Here is an 18,810-nt window from a genome sequence, read left to right on the forward strand (position 1 = left end):
TGACCCAGTCACAAAAATTAACTGCAGCCTTCAAAAATTCAGCTTCACTCAATGCTGTGATTATAATAACTCTACAGTATATATGATGCAAGCCAGATAAGGAGTTGGAAGTTTGACAATGGTGAATGGCTCAAGCATGATGTTGAGTACTCTGATTGGAAGAAACCAGCTACGACACATAGAGTGTCAAAGATCAAGTAATGTGATTCTAATTGGAGAATGGTTGCAAAATATGGGAGTTATATTCCCAGTATTGTCAAGCCACTGGGCTGTGCCCCTTGGTCATAGTTATGAAACCAAATGGAACTCTTAAAATTTGTGGTGTTTTAAGTCTATCATTAATTCTCAGGAAAATTTTGATCCGTGTACAATTGTTGGTCAAAATTGACTGGGGGCCATTATTTTTCAAATATAGATCCCACTAATGCCTAATTTCAATTGCCTGTTGATCAGATGAAGCAATTCCTAGTGATTAATATGCCTTCGACATGCACCATTATAACAGGTTGCCATTTGGAGCACAAATGCTTTCACAGTAATTCAGAGGTACCTTGAGCAACTCATCCAAGGTATCCCCAATTGTATTAATTATTTAGAGGACTTGCTTATTATCGGGGCCATGGGGGAGTAGCACCTGCTAAACCTACAGATGTTGTTTTGTTTGAACAGTTTCACATTCGTTGTCTGCATTGTCGCATGGACAGATGTAGTTTCTTTGAGGCGAGCATCAAGTATCTGGGACATACATTAAGAAAAAAAGGGCTTATATCCACACAGGATCATGTGAATGCAATCACTAAGTTACCAGCTCCTAAGAACCTGAAAGAACTAGTCATTCCTCAGCAAAGTAAATTATTGTGCGCATTTTATTCCTGATGCGGCCCATATTTCCCATCTGCTTACTCAGTTGCATAAAAAAGGTGCTAAATTGGTGTGGTCAGAGGCATGTTGCAATTTAATAAGTGCCTTAGGTTGCTATCTTCGACTCTGCAGTGTGGTACACCATGAGTACACACCACAAGGTCAATTAATCACCAGAGAGTACTACAGGGATGTCCTCCGTTGCCTACATGATGCTGTGTGGCACAAGGGACTGGACTTGGGGTCAACATCATGACAATGCTCCAGCACATTCCTCACACTGGATTCAGCCTTTTTTTTAATGATTTTGGACAAGAGAGGGCATTATGGCAGCAACAGTAGCCAAGCTAAACTCCATTTCAAAAGAGGCTTTTTCAGCATACTTCCAACAATGGCAGCACCGCTGGGAGAAGTGTATAGAGTTCCAAGGGAACTACTTTGAAGGTGATTAGGTGTCCAATGCTACAGGTAAGCCAGGGTTGTTTTTTCCCCTCTGGCCAAAGTTCAGATACTATTCTAACAGACTTTGACTGTCATGAGGAAGTTCATATGTATCTCTGTGGTACTAGGTGCTACCTGATCACCAGTTACAAGCCCCTCATTTCACTGTTCAGTTCCTGTTGGAAATTTCTGGATAGTATGGTACAGTGGGTGTTGTTCCTAAGTAATTATATATGCAAGATCTATTATTAGCCCACCACGCAGCACTCAAACGCTTGACACATTTTTTTCGCTTGCTGCACAGCCAAGACACTGAGTGTGACAGATCTGAAGTGCTGTGTTTTGCCTTAGATGCAAATGAGCCATGATCTACTACTCTACAAGATGCTGTCTGCTGTGCAGGGTGGTGGTGGGGGTTGGCTGAAGCAAGTGCATGAGGGCACCAACCCGGAATGGCACATCAATTTTTGCTTGTAGCTTAGGCTTAATGTTACAGGGAGTGTCACTTTGTTAGCTACAGACAATTCTGAATGCCATGGGGTAGTTCCTCCCAGACTTTGCCCCCACGTATTGATGCTTCTCCACACTGCACACTGGCAGATGTGCAGAATGAAGGCAACATTGCTTCATCATATGTATTGTCCTGTCTTTTTGCCACCATGAACACACTATCCAAAACAGCCAAGCCTGCGCTACACCGCATCAGTCGTGCCCTGACCACCCCTGGCAAAAAGTGCATGGTTATTTTGTTGGACAATTTTGGGGAGCAATTTGGTTGCTAGTTGTTAATGCCCTCTGTGATTTCCCATATGTGGCATGGATGGATAACTCTTCAACAGTAGGTACTATCTATGACCTGTGTGTGATATTTGTAATAGTGGGGCACCTTCCACCCTAGTTCCTGACAATGGCCATTAATTCATGGCATCTGCATTTTAAGATTTTTGTAAACGGAATGGCATTGAGCACCTGATCACTGCCCCTTTCCATCCCACATCCAATTTGGAAGTGGAGTGGTTGGTCAGGATCTTCAAAATGCAGATGTGCAAGATAATGATGACAGCCAATTCCTGGAAAGCACTTGCCAGCTCCTCTGCCACTTACTGATCCACCCCCATAAATGGGCATAGCCTGGCAGAAATTTTATAAGGTCATAGACCCAAAATCCTCTTCGACCTGCAGCACTCGACGCAGTGGGCTCTTCAACTGTGCAGAGCTGTATTACTGTGTGGGCTCCCATGTCTGGGCATGTACTTTAGAACAGACCCTGTGTGGACCCCAGGCATCTTTGTCAGTAGTAGGGGGCAGCAACTGTCTGAGGTTGCAGCTAGCCAAGAGCCACTGGTCCAGCATTGGAATCAACTCCATGCTTGATGTTGTGTACTGTCCTCTGCTCCCCTCTCCCTCCCCTCCCACCTTTCCACTCAACCACCAACTGGGCATGACCTCTACAACTAGCCAGGGCTCAAGCCTACCCACCAGTCTGTCTGCTACCACTATAAACTCCACCCTTATGTTAGGTGCCAACATGGGGTTGACTGTGACCAGCACTGGGAGGTGATGGAGGTGGCACCACTTTTTCCCCCTAAGCCACTTCGGGTCTCACCACCACCACTTGTGGCCCCCCTCACCAGTCCATTGATGGAAGTCGAACATATTTGGACTGAAACACCCATAAAGGCCAAACCATCGGTCCCATCTGCACCATGGCTGACACCCAGACTCCTGCAGCCAGTCCCAGAACTCACCCCAGAACTCATTGATTGACTTGTTCTTCCACAGACAGTGCCACCTTGCGGCTCAGCCGATTATGTTGAGGAACTACCACAGGAGGCTTTGGCAGGGATCCTGGCGCCTCCCCCCTGTCTACCCTTTCTCAGCGAATTTGACACCAGCTGGGACATTTCAGGGCCTACATGCCAATTAAAGGGGGAAGGAGGGTTAGTATCTGACAGTGATTCAAATTCCCTGCCCAACCTCGTACCGTGTGCATGTGGTGATGCCTTCACCACTAGCAAAAAAAAAAAAAAAAAAAAAGAGAGAGAGAGAGAGAGAGAGAGAGAGAGAGAGAGAGATTTGTGTGTGAATTTATCGTCAGCTGTTCATTTCTCAAACTAAAATCAATGGAAAGTGATATTTTATACATCCCACTATTGAAGCAACTGCCATAATCAGTTCTTGATAATGCTATTTTCATATTTCGTGTAACACTTTTAAAAACATAAAATCCTACCAGGATTTGAATCTACAATCTTCTGATCCATAGTTTGAAACGTTGTCCATTGTGTCGATTAACACTGTGTGCACTCTGCTGATTGTCTCATGTACTAGGAAATTGTCACCACGTTTGCCAAGAATTTTACTGCTCTTTGGTTCTTAGTTCATGACTGCAGTGACAACGAACAATGGCATGTTTTAAAGGTTAAGCTCGCCTTACTTTCTGAAAGTGTTACTTCACATGGATGTGACAGTTAACAATCTAGATATAAGATACAAACCCACTTACAAAATGTTCTACAATTCCTTAGTTTTTATTGAGTTTAAGGATGTTGCAGGGAGCAAGGGGAAAGAATGTCTGTTCTCGCACGTATCTCCACTCTAAATGGGTGGAGCATAAAGCATCAACTTTCGGGAGGTTTTCACTATCGGCGTTCACAAAATTTCTTTCTTTTATTACATAAAGCTTGTAAATGTGTTTTCTGATACCCAACAGATAAACTGTGTGTAGAAAAAGTAATGGAGAAATCTAGTAACTTCGGCTAGCACTCCTATAACACATGTATAGCTTCATCGTACTCACAGTCTGTGATGTCACTAGAGCTTCAGCCAGTAACAAAGCATTTTCGATTACATGACCAAATCTTGAAAAATTTAATGATTTCTAAGCTTTAATTACTTAAAAATAACAGATATTTTGTGAGAATATTGACCGAAAATGCTATGTGAATGTTGTTTTTACTCAGAATAATGACAATGTGAACCATATATTTAAGATAGGAAAATAGCCTTTACTTTTTTGTTCGATGGCACTTTTGTGTAACACAAGATTGGTATTTAAGGCTAAACTTCTACAAATACTATGCATATGTTATATTGTGTTGTAAGTATTGATAGCATTGTTTTACTGTTTAATAAAAATGGCGGTGCAAAGAGTACTAATGTGACTACAAACCCATGTGTCAGTTGTTGATCCTGTATCATCGGCAGTCTTTAGTCCTGTTTGCTAGTAACAGAATGTGTGCTGCTCATGCATTGTACCCACACAGAGATAGCCATGCCCACAGTACCCAGCCCTGATCTAAAGCTATGCCAGACCAGGACTTAGACTTGGATAACTGTCTTTTGTGAACAGATTTCTGTTGCTTGAGCCATCCGAGCATGCTTCATGGACTGAAAGAAAACTTCAACTTCCTTGAGACTGTTTCCTTTGCATCCTTCCTATATGAGTCAGTAAGTTCTGAACATGAAAGGCTGCTCTCTAGTTTCAAGTCCTGGTCTGGTTCATTTAGTCTTTACATATGCAGTATAATCATCTCAGGATGTGAATTGCATATAGTAAAAGTACTCTGTTATGTAATGTAGTCTTATTAACAGATACTGCATTCTCAATTCTTTTCATCAACTGATAACAGAAGAAAGAAAAAAACTAGAAAATTAAAACAATAGCACTTCTCCTATCACCATGGCTGTGAAAAACTATTTGTAATTGTTTGTAAAACTGAGTTGTAACATTTAATAGAGGCACTGGCAGATTTTGTCCATGTCAAAACTTTACCACAAGAATGTTTTGCTCAGTAATAGAATGGGTCAGTATTTCATGTTTAATTTTTTTGTAAATTTCAACATGCTTGGCATGTCCAATCACGCTGATGTGACCACCTGTCAAAAGCCTGAATAATCACCTTTCGCAGTGTGAGACATCCAGGAAGAGTGTTAGTGAGGTTCTGGAAAGTGCCAACAGGGATGTGGGGCCATGCTTACGGCAGTGTCATGGCCAGCTGTGCTAAGTTTCTCAGCTGAGGATCCATGACGTGAGCAGCCAGATCGAGGTGGTCCCACAGATTCTTGGGTATAAATATGAGGAATTTGGTAAACTCATCCTGGTGCCCTTCAAAACATGCTTGTACACGGTGAACTTTGCAACACTTGATGTTGTCCTGTTGGTAGATGCTATTGTGCCAAGGAAAAACAAACTGCATGTAGGGGTGCACATGGTCCCCAAACATAGATGCATACTTGTGTTGATCCAGTTCGCCTTCCAGAATGACGAGATTATCTGGGGAATGCCACAAAAGCATTCCCCAGATTGTAACACTCTTCTGGTTGCAGGTTGTTTGCTTTCAAATGTTGGTTGGCTGGTTGATTCAGGGGAGGGGACCAAACATTGAGATTATTGGTTCCATCAGTTTAGGGAAAGATGGGGAAGGAAGTCGGCTGTGCTCTTTCAAAGGAACCATCTTGGCATTTGCTTGAAGCAATTTAGGGATTCACGGAAACCTAAATCAGGATGGCCAAATATGGGTCTGAACCGTTATCCTCCTGAATGCGAGTCCAGTGTGCTAACAGCTGCGCCATCTCGCTTGGTTTTCAGATGTTATCACACCATACGTGCCTATGGCCATCTGTCCGATGGTGCATAAAATCTGAGTCATCTGAAAAGACCACATGCTACTGCTCAGTGGACATCTGTTTGTTGTACTGGCATGCAAATTTCAGTCTTCATCACTGATGAATAGCATGGTTGCATGAAACAGGCGACTACTGCAGAGGCGCATACGCAGCAATGTTTGCTGAACAGTCGTCAAGGAGACACTGTTGGTAGCCACTAGGTTCATTTGGTGGCACATCTATTGATGTGTACACATCTCCACAGCCATCATTCTTGCCATGCACGGTATACTTTAACCACAGTGGCATGCAAACAATCTACAAACTTGGTGATTTCGAAAATGCTTCTACCTTATACACCCTGTATAGCAGACAAATAATAACATCCCCCCTATTACGTCCTTACTCAATGTGACGAAAATGTTCTCTGTCTTGCTTCCCCCACACCTCACTCTCCGCTGAGGTCGAAGCTTAACTTAGCACAACAACTTCTATCGGTATCTACAACCTATCTTATAACAACTGCAGTGATGTGCGTTTTTTGAATGTATCTGTCTTCTGAATATTACAAAAACTCATCTTTGGAATTTCTAATCATTTCATTGTATATAATTTCTTTCTTTTCAGGTTAAGTATCAGAAAATGCATACTAGTATTCTAGAAAATCACGTTACTTAGAGTACTTTCATTTTTTGATTTTAACACATAGTATTTATCATTATTTTAGCCCTTAAGTGACAACATTTCAACACTACATTTCACATGTTTATTGCCTGTGTTTTGGAAGTGTGGCACCAGCAGCTCAAAAAATACCTTCATAAGCATCAATTATATCACTCTTTCAAAGTGAATTAGCAAAACAGGGATCAACAAATGAAGACTGTAAAGAAAGTTCTAGAGGTATGTTAGCAGTACAGCAAGCTAGGTCTAGTTCCACATCTTGTTCTCAGTCTGATGTAGTCAGTACAAAAGACAGGTATGATTGTGTTAAGAATTCCCCATTTACAACTCGATTTCTGTAAAAAATTAGTTCTTTATTTATTGGTAGAAGTAACTTCAACAATGCTGCCAGATTTGAAATATTAACCAATATACGGGTTCCAGAAAAACACATACATTTCCAGTTCCGAAACATTATCACGAAAAGGGACAAAATCTCAGATTTCAGCATAGATGTCTCTAAATGAAAGTAGCTAACATACAGAGGTGTTGATGCTGCTTACTGCAAAAATTGTACCTTATTTTTAATTTTCAGCCTCTTGGTTCACTGTACAAAAAGAAATTAAAAAACTGGAAGAAAGCAGTATAATATTTTGGCAGGCACACAAGAAATCAGTGTCACAAAAGTTATGTTTTTGATGCAGTTCTATATTTATGTACCAAAAAGAAACCAGAGATATCTGTTGACAACTTACTTGATAATGAGAAACTAAAAAAAAAATGTGTAGAAAATAGAATTTAATGCCCATAATTGAAACTTTTATTTTATGTGATAGACAAGGAAGGATTATAGAGTAATACATTCTAATGAACTACCAGATTATAATGAAGGAAACTTTCATGCTATATTAAGGTATCCTGTCAATGCAAACATCGAGTTAAAATCAGTTTTACAAAGTCATGGAAAGATTTATGAGTACACAAGTCCTACCATACAAAATGAAATTATTGAATCATGTAATGTAATTATTCCTAAAAAAATTTATTGAAAAAGTAGATAAATCCAAGTGTTTTTCTGTGTTCTATGAGACTAGGGGATAAAACAGGCTTCTTTGTGTGTTTCCTGTGTATGTCGACTATAATCACTTGGAGTCACAAGTGCTAAGGGAAGACTCCCTACAATTCATTCCCTTAGTACAATTACCTGGAAAAGATGTAGCAACTTCTCTGTTAGCAAAGCTGAAATAAATTGGAATAGATATCTAAGAGAACAGGGTTAAGATGGAACTCCTCAATGCCAGGGAAACTGCAAGGAGTGCAAACTGTAGTCAGAGTAACACATCCTACTATGCACTATATCCACTGTTCAGCTCACTGTTAATTTAACAGTATCTGCAGCTGCTGTAGTTACAGCAATGAGGAACTTCTTAGGAACTATTGGGTCAGCTCATAACTTTTTTAGGCACCCAAAAAGGAGAGGTATTCTTTCACATTGCATTAACAATTGTGAATGATCATGTAGTGCAAAAACTCTAAAAAAGCTTTGTGCAACTTGGTGCACTGAAAGATCTGATGTTGCCACTGATTTATAGGACATTCTGGAGTGGTTATTGAAGAGTTGACACATATATTGTGTTGGTCATAGTATGAAGGCTTTCACGACCGGATGACATATCTTCTGGTAAACCTTCCGGGATGTAAGGTCGTGGTCCATGAATGTGTTGGGCCGAATGATTCCTCAGACACAGCTACAAATGCAAACTCTTTAATGTCTTCTATTCTGCAGTGTGAATTTGTCACCCTGCTAGCTGAGGTGTTTGCATTTGATCATACATTATGCAAAATTCTTCAGAAACCAATACACTGTTTGTGAGAAGCCATGAAAGCAGCTGAAGACACTAGAGAAGAATTGGAAATTCTGAGGTCTCTGCTACTGTTTTTGAGAGAGTGTCGGATGAAATTTGTCAACATCTGGACATATTACTCTCAGTTCCCTGGATGGTTAAGATCCAAAAGGGCAGACAAAACTAGTTGATGTGTGATGCTGAAGAGTACCACCAAGTGGCTGTCTTTATCCCAATTTGAGATTGTTTTATAACAGAGTTAAGGTCTGCAGAACATAAGAAAGTGCTGTCTGAATTATCTTCACTATTCTTGGTGTCATCCAGTGAAGTACTGGTAAATAGTGAAGAATAGGAAGAGTTCAAGGCCTTAATTGAATTCTACTTTGAAGTTATGGAACGTGGAGTTGAAGATGTCCTTGCTGAATGACATTAATAGAGAAGAAAATCTGTGAAAGAAGATTCCAGACCTTCATCTACCATGGGAGCACTGCAGCTATGCGGCAAAGACAAGTATCTTAATATCAGCAAGCTTCTGAAGATTTTGGCCACACTTCCCATAACTACAGCCACAGCAGAGAGGTCATTCCCCATTTTGAAGACATATCTTTAAGGTTCAACAGAACAAGCAAGTACAAAGTTCGTACAGTGCTTCTTATATTTAGTACTAAAACACTTTTCAGAAACACTAATATTCAGATTTACTAATGACTTGCTCTTTATTTAAATGCATGCAATGTTTTGTAAAGTGCTTTCTTTCCAGACCAACAGTGCTGAGAAAGAAAGTGTTGGAAGTGCACTATGGTGTAACATGTAGTTTATAGATGCTAAATACGATTTATGGAGTGATTTACATTGACATCAATATGCACCACAATTTTTCTACTACAGTGCTTACATTCTCATCAGAATATTCAGTGGATGCAATCTGTGTTCCAATTCAAAACTTTTAAGAAGTTTGAAACAGTTCAGTTGCTGATATTTTGGGCTACTGATCTAAATGAACATCTTCATCTTGTACCTGAACAGAATTCACCTCCTTCCTCTCCCCCCCCCCCCCCCCATCTTTTTTTTTTTTAAGAGTGGATACTCTGAACAGGAGATTCGCCTTCCCTTATGTCCGATGCGTGTTAGAGAAACTGAGGAGCTGGAAGAAAGTGATGAACAAACAAGAAAGGTAATTTTGCCATACATCAGTGGTGTTTCTTTGAAAATAAGAAGACTGTTGAAGAAACATAAGTTAAATGTGTCTTTCATCTGCCAATGAAACTCGGAGCTCTTCTAGTCTCAGTGAAAGATGATCTTGGTTTAAGAAGGCCTGGTGTCTATAAGATTCCATGTAGCTGCAGGTGTCAAACATTGGACAAACTTGTCACACCATAGAGGATAGATGTGTCAAACATCAAACACCAAAATGCTGTCGTTGATGTCTTCGTACTGGGACTCACAGCTTAACTAATTTGCTTAACAGGGACACTGGATGCCAACTCATCACCGCATGGGATCCTGTGCTGGCCACGTTAAAATCACAGCAAACACAAAAAAGAACTGTTGGTCGTACGAGGGATGATTTATTTATTTATTTATTTATTGTTCCGTGGGACCACATTAAGGAGAAGTCTCCATGGTCATGGAATGAGTCAATACATGAAATTATAACATGATTGTAGAAACAGATAAAATGAAATATAAGAAACATATTCAGGCGACACTTCATTAGTTTAAATAAAGAAAATCAAGAATGTAACACTGGAATTTGCTTAATATTTTAGCTCTTCCAGGAGCTCCTCGACAGAATAGAAGGAGTGAGCCATGAGGACACTCTTCAGTTTAGACTTAAAAGAGTTTGGGCTACTGCTAAGATTTTTGAGTTCTTGTGGTAGCTTATTGAAAATGGATACAGCAGAATACTGCACTCCTTTCTGCACAAGAGTCAAGGAAGTGTATTCCACATGCAGATTTGATTTCTGCCTAGTATTAACTGAGTGAAAGCTGCTAACTCTTGGGAATAAGCTAATATTGCTAACAGCAAACGACATTAAAGAAAATATATACCATGAGGGCAATGTCAGAATTCCCAGACTATTGAATAGGGGTCGACAAGAGGTTCTCGAACTTACACCACACATAGCTCAAACAACCCGTTTGTGAGCCAAAAATACCCTTTTTGAATTAGAAGAATTACCCCAAAAAAAAAACCATATGACATAAGCATATGAAAATATGCGAAGTAGACTACTTTTCATGTTGAAATGTCACTTATTTCAGATACTGTTCTAATGGTAAATAAAGTGGCATTTAGTTTCTGAACAAGATCCTGAACATGGGCTTTCCACAACAGCTTACTATCTATCCGTACACCTAGGAACTTGAACTGTTCCATCTCGCTTATAGCATGCCCATTCTGTCTGATTAAAATATCAGTTCTTGTTGAATTGTGAATTAGAAACTGTAAAAACTGAGTCTTACTGTGATTTAGCATCAAATTATTTTCCACAAGCCACGAACTTATTTCACGAACTACATTATTTGATAATGTTTCAATATTACACACAAGATCCTTCACTACCAAGCTGGTGTCATCAGCAAACAGAAATACTTTTGAATCACCTGTAATACTAGAAGGCATATCATTTATATAAATAAGAAACAGCACCGATCCTTGGGGAACGCCCCATTTAACAGTGCCCCATTGGGACTGAACATCATTACCACTCTCAATATTGCGGAGAATTACCTTCTGCTTTCTGTTCTTAAAGTAAGAGGCGTACCAATTGTAAGCTACTCCCCTTACTCCATAATGTTCCAACTTCTGCAGTAATATTTTGTGGTCAACACAGTCAAAAGCCTTCGTTAAATCAAAGAAAACACGTAATGTTCGCAACCTTTTATTTAATCCGTCCAAAACCTCACAGAGAAAAGAGACTATAGCATTTTCAGTTGTTAAGCCATTTCTAAAACCAAACTGTACATTTGACAGCAAATTATGTGAATTTAAATGCTGCAGTAGCCTTGTATATACAACCCTCTCGATAACTTTAGCAAACACCGATGGCATAGAAATAGGTCTATAATTATCAACGTCATCCCTGTCTCCCTTTTTATAAAGTGGCTTCACTACCGAGTACTTTAATCGGTCAGGAAACCGACCACTCCTAAAGGAAAAGTTACAGATATGGCTAAGTACTGGGCTAACATACATGGAACAATACTTCAGTATTCTGCTAGATACCCCGTCATATCCATGAGAGTTCTTGGTCTTTAGTGATTGAGTTAATAATTAAATCTCCCTCTTGTCAGTATCATGGAGGAGCATTTCAGGTAACAGTCTCGGAACACTTTTTCTACGAGCGCTATATGATTCCCTGTTGGGACTAGGTTTCTATTTAGTTCACCTGTTATATTCAGAAAGTGATTATTAAATACTGTACATATATGCGACTTATCAGTAAGACGGACATTCCCACTACGCACTGATTCTATATCCTCGACCTGTCTCTGCAGACCAGCCACTTCCTTTACGACTGACCATATGATTTTAATTTTATCCTGAGACTTAGCTATTCTATCTGCATACCACATACTTTTTGCCTTCCTAATAACTTTTTTAAGCACCTTACAATACTGTTTGTAATGGGCTACTGCATTTAGATTGTGACTGTTTCTAACGTTTTGATATAATTGCCACTTTGTTCTACAAGATATTCTTATCCCTCTAGTCAGCCACCCAGGCTGCCTGCTTGTGCTAGTACCCTGTTTTGAACGTTCTAATGGAAAGCAACTTTCAAAGAGCACGAGAAAAGTCTTGAGGAAAGCATTATATTTATCGTCTACTGTATCAGCACTATAAACATCTTGCCACTCGTGTTCCTTGATAAGGTTTACAAAAGTCTCTACAGCAACTGGATCAGCTTTCCTAAAAAGTTGGTAACTATATTTAACCTGTGTTGCAGCACAAAAATCTTTTAGACTTAAAATTTGTGCATCATGATCTGAAAGGCCATTCACCATTTTGCTAACAGAATGCCCTTCTAGTAATGACGAATGAACAAAAATATTGTCTATGGTTGTTCTACTGTTCCTTTGCACTCTCGTTGGAAAGAATACGGTTTGCATAAGATTATATGAATTAAGGAGGTCTGCCAGCATCCTTTTCCTTGCACAATCACTTATACAATTAATATTGAAGTCACCACATATAACTAACTTTTTGTATTTCCTATAAAGTGAACCAAGAACCTCATCTAGCTTTAGCAAACATGTTGTGAAATCGGAGTCTGGGGATCTATAAATAACAAAAGTAAGAAGTTTAGTTCCACTAAATTTAACCACACCTGCACAACATTCAAACACCTTTTCAGTGCAGTACTTTGAAACATCAATTGACTCAAATGGGATACCGTTTTTCACATACATGGCTACTCCCCCACACCACAAAGAGCTCCTAGAAAAGCTGCCAGCCAACCTGTATCCTGGTAAAGGAAGCCTCTGAATTATCTCCTTATTTAAGAAGTGTTCAGATATACCAATAATTTCAGAGTCAACATCTATAAGCAGTTCACTAACTTTATCTCTAATGCCTTGTATGTTTTGATGAAATATACTAATTCCCTCACTAATCGGATACCTAAGCTTTGTCGAAAGTGGTTTCTTTGTTAGAGAGACTTCCCTTAAGCAGGAATACCTGTCAGCTGACTTCAATCTAAAAAAGGTACAGCTCTAACACCCACAACTACCGGAATTTTCCCATGAGTGATCCCACCACCCCCACCTATGCTGTCACCTATACGCTTTGCCAACCTCCCCTTTCCATACCTGTTGAGGTGCAGGCCATGTCTAGTGAAACCCGTCCTGCTGATACACTCCACCGACACCACTGAAATGTGACTCATGCCTTCTGTCATTAGCGCACCCCCAAGTCTCATGTTATTACGCCTGATGGCTGTATTAAGACGAGGCCGATCGTGACGCTGAAACAGTTCCACGAAATGCACATTCGTGTTGCCAGTCTGAGTGGCTATCTTTTCCAGGTCACCATCTATGTCATACTCCCCATCCCTATCAATACTATTACCAGTCCCACCCACAATCACTACCTGATCCTCTTTAGTAAAATCCCTACATAACCCCCCTGTGCTGTGGTGGTGACATAGGTATTTGGTTGGCAAAGTTGAGGATGGGTACAAGCCAGCACAGACATGTAATTCGGCAGGTGGCTCCCAACAGAGAGTGCTGGGGCTGCTGACGGCAGCGTTCAGTGTGATTGACACACCTCTGTGTGTGCATTCATCAGCAGACAGGTGGCATATCTGTCTCTCTTGCTACCAATATGCATATCTGTGCTATTGGTCACCAAAAATTGGATCACTCACACCTGCACAGTTTCTTCTCTGATTGTCGTAAATATGAGGCTTTGGTCACAGCCTGAGCAGTGTGTTCGCCACATATGAAGATGTTAGTCAGTTGTGCGGATGAAATATTGTGGAGTTTTCACGACGACATCTGTCGTCTCGCCCGAGAACCATATTTACAACTAGTCCATTGGGAAAGCCTCAAGCAACACATAGCAACTCATCATTAACATCATTCAGCATAGTCTTACAATTGCCATGTGATGATCTCGTATGCATCTTGATACTCTTCAAACACTTGCATGACAAACATTACCTGCAGAAATAATGTAATATAAACTGTTGTAAATTTGTCACCTTATGAATGAATAATAATTGTCCCATCAAAATTAATAAAAATAATAAAACCATTTCATGATGATTATTAACACTTACAAGCACATCAGAAATCACTTGAAAGAGAGAATACATCTTAAACTTTTTTTTGCTTCAAATAGCCTTTTCTGTCATTTTCTCTATTATTTACCTTTCCCCATCAATGTATATGGCGATTGTTACTTGTGGTGTGTCAACAATGACAACAAAAACAACAACAACAAATAGCATTGGTCTATTGTTTGAAGAGGGATCTTGTGATTTCTGGCTGATTCTTCAAACAAAAAGAGTGTGATAACAGTTGCACTCCTGTTTTATCTATCTACGCAATTGTTCTGTGCTGTTTAGCAGAGATGATTACAGCAGAACTGTAAGCAGAAACTTATTTTTAAGCAGTGACACAAAGAAATTTAACCCATGTTTGGGGAAAATTCAACTTGATTTCAACCACGTGTTGAAGCTTATAATTTGAATTACGATGTTGGTGCAGAAGCATTTTACAACTTCTTCAGATTTTGCTTCTGCTGATTGTACAACCACCTTTTGTTCATTGTTTTCTGTGTACACATAAATCTGAAGACTGACATGGCCAAATAGAAAATAAGACTGGGTGACTACATTAATGGTTGTGTAGACATGTAAGTGAATACTGTATTTTAAGTAGTAAATTTGTAGAAGCTTATGTAATTTAAGACACTATAAGAAGCTATATTTTTGTATGTATTCAGTAACTTATTAACACTGCCAGTGATTGATTGATGACTGACTAAATAAATAAATCATGTAAAATCAATTTGAATTTATTTTAAAATCAGATCTCTCCTGCCATCCATGTCAGTTAATATATTTTTCCTTAAATTATGAAATTTGACATATGCTAGTAGGTGGAGTTTCACCCTCATTAAATTCACAAGGACTGTTAACGTATGTCCAACTATTCACAAAATTTTATTATACATGAAGTCTGAAGTGAAAAATCAGAAGCACTTCGCAAAGCTCTACATTGATTGAGACAGACTTGTCTGTGGCACTAAAAGTGTTGTCTTTCTGAATTAGGTTTCTCTGTGGTTTCCCTAAATCAGTTTGTGTAAATGCCATGAAGGTTTCTTCAGGAAGGCGAAGTTGATTCCAGTCTGTTCCATCCTCGTTCAAATGTCCACAGTGTCAGTTGGACATTGAGCACTAACTTACCTAATTCTACTTCTTTTGAATTCCCAACAAATAAGTATGTCCTTTTATTAATTTGTTAACCAAATAAACAAATGAATATACTGTGCAAGGAGACTGGTATCTCACAGACCTCATACAGTATGCCCATTGGCAATGTGGTATTTTCCAGAAAATGCTACCCCCAGATACCCCAGCAATGATGGAAAGAAGCAGATATCCAGGAAAGATTATTAAGGCATCTTTCTTCATAGAAACAGGCAATTTGAGGACTGGAAACTTGAATAAAGAAATACTATAATTCTGGATTGGTAAGTGATTAACCATCTATCATATGTCAACATATTGTCATGTCTGAGGCTACGAACATTGATCAGAGGCCACGCTTTATTGTGTAGCCCCAATAATCCTTGGCTTGAGGCCAGTTACCGCTAAATGGTTTCACTTCATGATGAAAGTTTCAAAAGTTTCTTGAAAATCTAAAAATTATTCGAATTTTACTTCTGAAAGTTGCTGTATTTGTATAAGCACTGAGATTCCTTGCAAATGGGAATGTACTTCAATGCTAGTAAAAACTACCTTCATTTCAATCTAAAGTCAGTCACTTACTTGACATCATTTGGAGACAACATGGAGCTGGCCTGAGCATCTTTACCCCTCTTGTACTCATTGTCAAATGAATTAGCCATCAACTTTAGGCTGATATAATTAGCCATCACCTGTAGGCTGATATAATTAGCCATCACCTGTAGGCTGATATAATTAGCCATCACCTGTAGGCTGATAGATCTGAGTACAAAATACACGATTCTTCTCTTGGGGTGCATATAAGGAAGATTAAAGAATGTCAGGAATGTTTTTGGGTGCCATTAGTGAATTGCATATATTCACTCTTACCTGAAGATTGGTGATGGTGGTGGTGATGTTGATGTTGTTGAAGATGATCATGATCTAACAAGGTGGCTATATAGGTACACTGAAGTCCAGTAATTCAACTGATAGAATAATGCAATTTGTGTTATCAGTGTGGTTTGTTTAGTGTGGCAGCATAGCAGATACTTAGCAACTAGCAAAAATTGCTAGTAAATAGTAATATATTGCAGTAAACATTTGGCAATAGATGTTTATAGATAAATGTAGCAGAAGACTCATTGATATATAGACAGCAAGGGTAATAGTTAGTATGCAATCCCATATTTATATCCTTTTGGGATTGTTAAACTGCAGGTCTTAACATGATTCAGGAAGAAAACATCTAATCAATCTGATGTCAAGAGTTGTTGAACATATGTATGAAGGACTCCGAATAAGAGGTTACTACTTTAGATTACATCATTGTACCAGTGCACCGACAAGACGCTGCAGAAGAGAAGAATCTAGAATGAATTTCAGCACCTTCCACTTGCCATATCAGCGACTGCCATGAAGGAATCTTGCATATCTCATCTACCAAGAGAGGCTTCCCAAGTAATTCATGAAATAACTAACTAAGCCAGTCTAAGTTCTCCCATCAGAAATTGTACAAATTACCATTGGAGGTAAAACTGAGCAAATTGTGGCCTCATTTTATTAGGGCTCTGTTGTCATCAAAGAGGGATGTCACTCGATAGTTGGAAGTACAACTCTGGTTGATATGTAACATTGCAGCCATTGCATCATTCTTAGAGTGACATCCTGCACGATTCACATCAATTATATATTGTCACAGCTGCACACAAATCATGTTGGACAAATTGGCTTTGCTAGAGAAGTAAACTTAACATGAAACACCTAGAGATTTTCTGTTTGAGGTGATTTCATTTAGGCGTGCTGTTAAAGCAACAGCCTCTTATGTTAGTCAGTTGATGTGGCAGGAGTATGCAACATAATGATAACAGTTGAGAATCATCATCAGTCAGCCAGTCAATGTTAAAATATTCATCCATTATAGATAAAATCAACGATTGTCATCTTAGCTTATGTCATCATTTTAAATGAGACCCCTGAACCATAGGTAGTCAACAGCCTCACAATATTGCTAATATAAGGGACATTCAAAAAGAAATGAGCCAGAGGCATAATTACAGAAACCAGTACCTGTATCCAGAATGAAATTTTCACTCTGCAGCGGAGTGTGTGCTGATATAAAACCTCCTGGAAGATTAAAACTGTGTGCCGGACCGAGACTCGAACTTGGGACCTTTGCCTTTTGTGGGCAAATGCTCTATCATCTGAGTTACCCTATCATGACTCACGCCCTGTCCTCACAGCTTTACTTCCACCAGTACCTTCTCTCCTACCTTCCAAACTTCACAGAAGATCTCCTGCGATGCTGCAGAACTAGCACTCCTGGAAGAAAGGATATTGTGGAGACATGGCGTGCCACAGCCTGGGGGCTGTTTCCAGAATGAAATCTCCAGCCATCACTCGTCCCTGGAACGCATTCCCTTCCCGAGCCTAGGGCTGCAGGTGAGCATGACAGTGGGCCATTCCACATGCTTCTTGGTGTTGTTGAAGACTGTAGGCCACTCATTGGGCACAAACTTTGTGCATGTGCCGTCATACCTTCACGATGGTGTGAACATTTCCAATCCTCAATCCGACCAAGGCGGCTATGGCTTTCACTGTCACTCGGCGGTCCTGAGTAATGAGTGCATCCACCAGCTGGACAATGTCATCGGTAATGCAGTGTGGTGCTCCATCATCAGCTTATGACACCCATCCTTCCTTGAAGCACTTTTGCCACAGCTTGACCCTTGTAAGGGACATGCACTGTTTGCCGTACACTTGTGACATTCGTTGATGACTGTCCATTCCTCCTACTCCTTCTGCTGTAAGAAAATGAACAACACCTCTTTGCTCTTCTTTTGATGCCTCCATGTCACTGCAATGAACTGGCAGCGTTGGATGATTGTTGCATGCTGCTGATAGCTCTGTATAGTTATGTGACGTACATGCATGCCCTCTAGCGATGGGCTGTGAACTTCCACGCTCTGGTCAGAATCACACCTCGTTACACACGCCACGATAGTACCCTCCTGTCACTGGCTTTCGCATTCCAGATGCCAGCTCATTTCTTTTTGAATGCCCCTTATATTTGAATTATGGAACAAAAGCTGAGCCATTAGCACAGTACTTGCCAAACAAGTTATAATTATTTGACATTAAACCTTTTAGTCCAGTGCAGAGTTACATTTGTTTTTGATTCAATAAAATTAGTGTCATCCAGCATGCTGAAAATGAATAAATTCAATTTTGAGATGTGTGGAACAACAGGCTACTTAAAATTGTGAAAGAGATCTCCGTGACAAAAATGAGAAATGAGTTTCAGTCTGAGGATCTATATTGGGCCTTTATCAAAGTTCAAGACATTAACATATTAGCCATGTTTCTGGAATGATATTTCAGACTCAACTGAGTTAATTAGTTTCTGTCCAATTTTACTTCCAATTTTGTCCATAGTTTCTGCTTGAAGTAACAACTCCACAGCTTAGGAATCCAGTGGTCTGTGATATGCAGCAACACCA

The 18,810-nt window shown here is 39.7% G+C and overlaps 1 protein-coding gene across 7 annotated transcripts in view; it reads left to right on the forward strand.

Annotated features, from left to right (window-relative positions):
• The window catches only part of LOC124721160, a 191,943-nt gene that overhangs the window by 138,703 nt on the left and 34,430 nt on the right, over positions 1-18,810 (forward strand). The window contains exon 8 of one of the 7 annotated variants that reach the window (XM_047245989.1): positions 15,477-15,607. The exons of the other annotated variants lie outside the window; for them this stretch is intronic. Within the exon in view, the coding sequence (XP_047101945.1) occupies positions 15,477-15,507 (31 nt within the window). The 3' untranslated portion in view covers positions 15,508-15,607. Of the gene's footprint in view, positions 1-15,476; positions 15,608-18,810 lie in introns of those variants that run through there. 7 annotated transcript variants of the gene reach the window in all.

The sequence above is a fragment of the Schistocerca piceifrons genome, chromosome X, assembly GCF_021461385.2.
Source record: "Schistocerca piceifrons isolate TAMUIC-IGC-003096 chromosome X, iqSchPice1.1, whole genome shotgun sequence".
NCBI lineage: Eukaryota > Metazoa > Arthropoda > Insecta > Orthoptera > Acrididae > Schistocerca > Schistocerca piceifrons.